General features: G+C 35.2%; 1 protein-coding gene across 2 annotated transcripts in view; it reads right to left on the bottom strand.

Annotated features, from left to right (window-relative positions):
- c11.1 (maestro heat like repeat family protein c11.1) overlaps positions 1-6,284 on the bottom strand; it is a 62,989-nt gene continuing 56,705 nt past the window's right edge. For both annotated transcript variants that reach the window (XM_014428548.3, XM_014428549.3), the window contains exons 28-30: positions 1,645-1,779; positions 403-505; positions 1-316 (exon numbers count right to left, since the gene is read on the bottom strand). In XM_014428548.3, the coding sequence (XP_014284034.1) occupies positions 168-316; positions 403-505; positions 1,645-1,779 (387 nt within the window). In that variant the 3' untranslated portion in view covers positions 1-167. The remainder of the gene's footprint in view (positions 317-402; positions 506-1,644; positions 1,780-6,284) is intronic.

Below are 6,284 nucleotides of genomic sequence, written 5' to 3'. Positions count from 1 at the left end.
TGAAAATAATAATAAAATCGTCGAATGCTATGAACAAATTATGCTTCATTATGTGATTACATCATTTCAGCAATAACCTTAAATATATGACTTTTTTGAAGTAAGACTAGCTAGAGTGTAACTCCTTAAAGAAGAATCACAGCCCAAAATTAAAGGATATACATAAATCAAATCGAAAACAGTAGGGCGATAGCTTGAATTGCCTTTGCTCGCACTTCTGGATTAACATCATTAGTGAGAAGCAGGAGCTTGGTTGAGACGGGTTCTAGGGAGATTTCCTTTCTCTTGCTATCACTGAGATTTAAGTACAACAGACCTGAGAAAAAAAATACAATTGATTCAATTTCTTTTACAAGCAGGAAGCAATTTATGAAAATCCCTTTAAATAGATTGGTATATTACCTGCTAGGAGGGCAGCGTTACCTCGAACTGAGGGCCAGTTACTTTTCATGTATGTGACACAAGTTGTAAACATGTTCAATGAAAGATGGTCCAATTCTTCAACCTGTTTTTTAAAATTAATACATTTGATATGGTATATAATAAATAATATCTCTAATTTAGAAAAAAACAAAATAAATATTTGATTGATTACATAATATACAATACACATATTGAATAACTTGCATTGAATAAACATTACATATCAATTTTTATTATGTGAGCTTCCAATTGGATACTATTTTTCTACTATTTTAGATCGAAACATGAACTAATGCTATATTGTTCCTTGAGTATCACTCCATGTTATATAGAAAGGATCCAACCCTCCATCCGGATGCTTAAGCCATTTTATAACTGAAAATGAAAACACCACAACCCTGAACATGGAACCAAAATCCAAACATAAGACTCAGGATTAACCTAACATACTACCATTAGTTGAACTATAATCAATACATTTATAGTTTTATTTTATCTGTGAATTTTGTTTTTTTGGCATTAAACTTTAATTACGTTTTTCTCAATTCAGTTACTACATAGCTTGGGTTCGCTTCTGCTCAATGTGGCCTGATTATTTAATTTATGTTTGGATATTAACCATAATTTAAATTAATTAAAAATATTAATCCAATTACTTACTGATATTTCCAATATTAAAATAAACAAAAAAACAAATGTTTAAAGGTACTTTACTTTTACATATATTATTGATTTTTGGCTAATAGGCAAAAGAAGTTATAAATAGAAAAAACCTTGGTTAATATAAAATAACATAGAACTGTTATTGTATGGTCCTTCCGTAAAGTTTCTTTCTTTTTTTTAACTTAAATAAATAAAACAGCTATTGTTTGGATGGACAGAGATTTCAACTAAAGTGTTCAAGAGAGCACTCAATTTTTTTTTTAGCTTTATAGGAGTATTTTCACATTATTAAAAACTTGAACCAAGAAATGCCCATTTTTGAGACAATGACCCATATATGGAGATATAGGCAAAAGTATCACCATCATGAAAAATAAAGAAATTTTTGGTTTGATGAAACAAGTAAGGATGCTTTCAACTCTAAGTAGTGTGGTGATTGGTAGTTGCAAGTTGTGTATACCCCACCAGTTTTTTTTAAAAATAAATTTATGGTAATATATACATAGTTTCATAACTAACTTCTTAGACATTAAACTATTAAAAAAATCTTTAACTCACAATAGACTTCATAAGAACAGAAACAAACTGCTCGTACTGGAGGTTAGCATCATCAATAAGATGGTCCTGAAACATAGAGCAGACCTTCTTTGCTCCAAGAACAGGGGCTGCTTCACGTAGTGAATACTTGCAAGCCTGTAAAATGTTTCCATAAAAATTAAATAATCAATATACATCACAACCGTGGTTAGAAATTAAGGAATCAATTCATCAATATTATATATTTTTCATTAGGAAAAAAAATTAAGATAGTTAAAAACACTGATTTAATCAAATAATAATAATGTTAGTAAGTGGCCCTGCACTAATAAATGTTACATTTCACCTAAATGAACCATTCGCAGATCTTAACAAAAAATTATAATTTTTTTGCTTTGGCTAATAGTTAGTAACACCTAAAGAGCCTTTAGAAGGGCACAGAGTTTTGGTATTCCTGTTTCTAAATATAGAGTGCTGAGAGTTTATACATATCGAAACAAACACATATATACGTTGCAGAGGTTTTTTTGTTTTAAAAGGAGTTATATATAACTAAATGTCTGTGACCTAGATCCACAGGAGTGAAGTAGAAACCAAAATGTATGTAATTTCAGAGAAGAGAGAAAATATTATTGGTTTGCTCCATAAGTATTGTATTGTAAGCTTGTTACATATTTGTCCAGCAATGCTCAGTCAGTTCTAGCTAGGCAGAGGACTTTCATTTCATATACACATATTTTTCGTTATACCATCGGAAGAAATAAGATGCATCTTGCATTCATCAACTCCATACAGTATCATATTCTGGTTACATTTGAACCCTGGGCTGGAATAATGTTGTATCTTACAATTTTTAAATAGTACAACAGAGGCCAAATAATTTCTGACTTTTATTTCATTTTATTAATGGAGTTCTTTGTGTCATGTGTAATGCTTTTTCAAAATTTTCAACTGTCTTTCCTTGTCAGCTTTTGATCAAATAAAGAAGCTTACACTATGTTGCAGTATTCGTTGAAGAATCTGAAAGTATCACTTTCAATGCTCAATTCATGTAGAAATTTAGAAATGCATTGTCAAAAAAAAAAAAGCAGAAAAATTAAGCCATTCGCAGAAATAGGTGTTACCATCCTCAACATTTGTAATCCAATACCATGAAAACTAGTTTTGGTGATTCTACAAAATCCCAACCGGCAATTGGAATTCTATGTGAACAGCCTACTACTCGAAAATGAAATACAAATAACTAAATGGAGGATCTAAAGCATTAAAACACAAAATGACTGAAGTTTAAATTTGACCGAATTTCACGAAAAGATAAATTTAAAGGTACTTCTCCTAGAGTGAAAGAACGCTCATAGCGTAGGTACTTAAACCATAATTTGATAAAAAAACTCGTGTTTGGTATCGTTTAATATGTTCCCCGCCACTCTCAACAGGTTGAAACTAGTGTGGAGCTAGTTCTTTATGTTAACCATACATACGTAATTAATCATGAAAATGAGGCATCTCTCAGGTCTGACAGCATATTAGATGTTGCTACAGCTGAAATTTGGTCATTTTTTCAAACTTTAAGTACGGCTTTTGATTGGCCGATGCACCAAAAAGCAATAACAATGTAACTAAAAATGCTCTGATTTTAATTAGGAACAGTTTGAGACAAAATTTGAGTTTCTACTATGCTCAGGAGCCAAGTTACCGAGGAAAGCTATAAGCTTATAAAGCAGTATCTTCACCCCCCCTTCTGCCTCAAGTTACACACTTCCGGGACGGCAAGATTCATTTTTCAGAGTCAGATCCCTTCAGCAATGATCAGAAGAGAAACCTAATTTTGAATACTTCATTTTAGCTTCCATTAACACTAAATGAACCTGGCTGAAAAATGCATTTTAGTTATTGGAAAGACCGAACCCAAACTTCATTTCTTATAAAATACTAAAGCATAGAAAATTATCATTTTGGTTGTAAGAAAAAAACAAACTATAAGTTGAAATATTTGGTACCTATGTTTTTTTAAAAAATAAAAACAGTGCAGTTTTCAAAGGATCTATGTGTTTTAGAGCTCCTAGAAAAAAAAAAAAAAAAAAAAAAAATAGCGTTTTCATATAGATATTTGAACGGTATGCATTTAATTCAGACCAGTCTTAGCAAAGATAAGGCATAAGGAAACTGTGTACCATTGTTTTTAAAGTAATTTATTCAGTTTCTCTTAGAAACTGATTCAATTTCAGTTTTTTAATTTTTCTAATAATTTGAAACCTATAAACATCCTGGAACATTGCAGATGTTCCTTTAAGTAGTAATTATTAATTAAGAAACTGAGTTAATCTAATTTTCCATGCTCAACTTTAGTTGCTGCCTGGTCTATTTGAATTTTTTTTAACTGCAGTGTAAGGAATATGCACCTGTTTGCACTTGCATTACTGAAACACTGATAGACAAAGGAGTTGTAATAATTATAAATGCCTTAATTTTTCTTGTTTTTTCTGTAGTCCCACATACATTTTCAGAAGCTGTAGTTAATATAGGATCCATAATCTAATATAAGACTGATTTATACTTCTAAGTGATCATAGTTTTTAGGGTAGAAGTTATAGAGTTGACACACACTTTACGCCAATTTAATAGTCATTGCATTTTCTTCACACCAGTCTTCAAGCAGCATTAAAATTAAATTTATATGATATAAGTTATATAATGAAAAGGGGTCAAGGGACTGGGGAGAAGTTTCCTTCACTCAGTCCCAGGGGAGTAGCTGAAAGACCAAAGATGCCTAGGCGGAGGTTTTGAGGATGCTACAACCAGGACCGTCTGTGGGTGGTGAAGAACTGCATCCTGCAAGAGGTGACCCTGCTCATACTGAACACGACGGATCTAGACTGGGAAGTCAATAAATATCCCTCAATCCAAGACGGAACAGCATAGGTTTTGGATGTATGGTTGTGGGTTAATAGTCGAACTATGCAAACTCTGGATACCAGGCGACCTTCAGTTTTATTTAGCCTTCCTGTGGCATGCGGGGCTCTGTCATAGGTGACTGTTTGAATCCCTGGCTACTCGTGGGAATGAACGAGAATAATTTAAACACTTTAGTAATAGAGGAGTCACTGCCTCAAACAAATTTGGAAGGCATAATAACCGACAATAAGGGTGAAACTCCCAACATAACGCCAGAAGAAGCAAAGGGGGAAAGGGCTCACCCATCTCCTGAAGAGCCTGAGACCAAAGAGGATGATAAGGATGTTAGTCCAATCATCAAAATGAGTGGGTCCAGGAGAAAGCGATTTTATTGGTTAAAAAGGAATGGGTTTTTCCCGAGGAGGAGGCACTCAGAAAGAGTAAAGACCCCATGAATAGCCATAAGAGTCTATTGGAAGAGGGGCATAGGGCCCGATCAAATGAGAATACTCCCAATAGTGAAACGGATAGAAAAGCAGAGAGGACAAAGATTTCCTCAGAAAAGCCCGAAGGACAAATGGTTGGTGAAGGGGTAGTTCCCCCAACCATGTCCTACCGTAAAGCTATGGAAGAAATAAGGGTAGGTATTTTCTCAGAAAACTACCCTGAGGATGGATTCAGTGAGGAGCAATTTAACAGCGTCCAACTGGAAATAACAAATCTCATTCTGAATGGAGAGCCCAGCAAGTGTCCACAATTTCATGGGACTAACTGGAAGCATGGGTGGCTCCAATTAACCTGTGTAAACCAGGCGACGGTAGAATGGGTAATGGAGAATACGCCCAGACTAAAACCGTGGGAGGGAGCAAAACTGAAGGCTCTCAAAGAGGAGGATTTGGCTAGGAAGAAGCCAGTTATAGTTTACCTCCCCCTAGTAAAATATACAGAGGAAGAGATCCTCAAAATAATCCAAAACCAAAATCGAAATGTAAAGGTAAACACATGGAGGGTGTTCAAAAGGGAGGATAACCATAAAGGCACTCAGATAGTGGTAGGTGTAGAAAAAGAGAAGCTGAAGGCCCTCACGGAACAGGGTACGATATACTTAGGCATAAGAGAGCCATACTTCAGGATGCTAGGTGGAGCTAAGAAGCCCGACGCTACCAGGGAGAGGGTTAAGGGGGGGGGCCGGGCCCTCTGGGTCCCCTGTCGTCCAAGTGCCGGGCAAGGCCTTCGGGTGTTGGGTCGGAACCCAAACCTCCTCTGACTGGAGTAGCAGGAAGTGGGAGAAGCCCACTGTTAAGGGAGGATAAGGCCAAAAAGCCCACCCACGAAGAACCTTCCCTCTGGAAAAGGGAAGAGAAAAGAAGACCCAGAGGATCAGGAAAGAGAGGTAAACCTCTGGGTAAGAAATAATAATTAAAAAAAAGAAAAAAAAAAGAATATATTGGAATAATACAGATGAATTTACATCATGCTAAAGGTGCATCGGTCCTAATAGCAAAGAGATTCACCAATGAAAATATAGATGTAGGGTTGCTTCAGGAACCTTGGAACATAAGAGGTAAGATTAAAGGACTCTCAACAAAGGTAAGTCAGCTCATCTATTCTAGAGACACAGATAGACCAAGAGCTGCTATTATGATAAATAATAATATTAATTATTTTGTGATTTCAGAGTGTGTGTCACAATACCTGATTGCAGTAGTGACAGAGGTACCAGTGAAGACAGGAAGGAGAAGGTTGGTTTTTGCCTCGGCCTACTT

This window comes from Halyomorpha halys, unplaced genomic scaffold, assembly GCF_000696795.3.
Source record: "Halyomorpha halys isolate HHAL.00 unplaced genomic scaffold, Hhal_1.1 Scaffold726.1, whole genome shotgun sequence".
NCBI classification, from domain to species: Eukaryota; Metazoa; Arthropoda; class Insecta; order Hemiptera; family Pentatomidae; genus Halyomorpha; species Halyomorpha halys.
The sequence above is the reverse complement of the archived record's forward strand: the minus strand, read 5'-3'. Positions and strand labels throughout refer to the sequence as shown.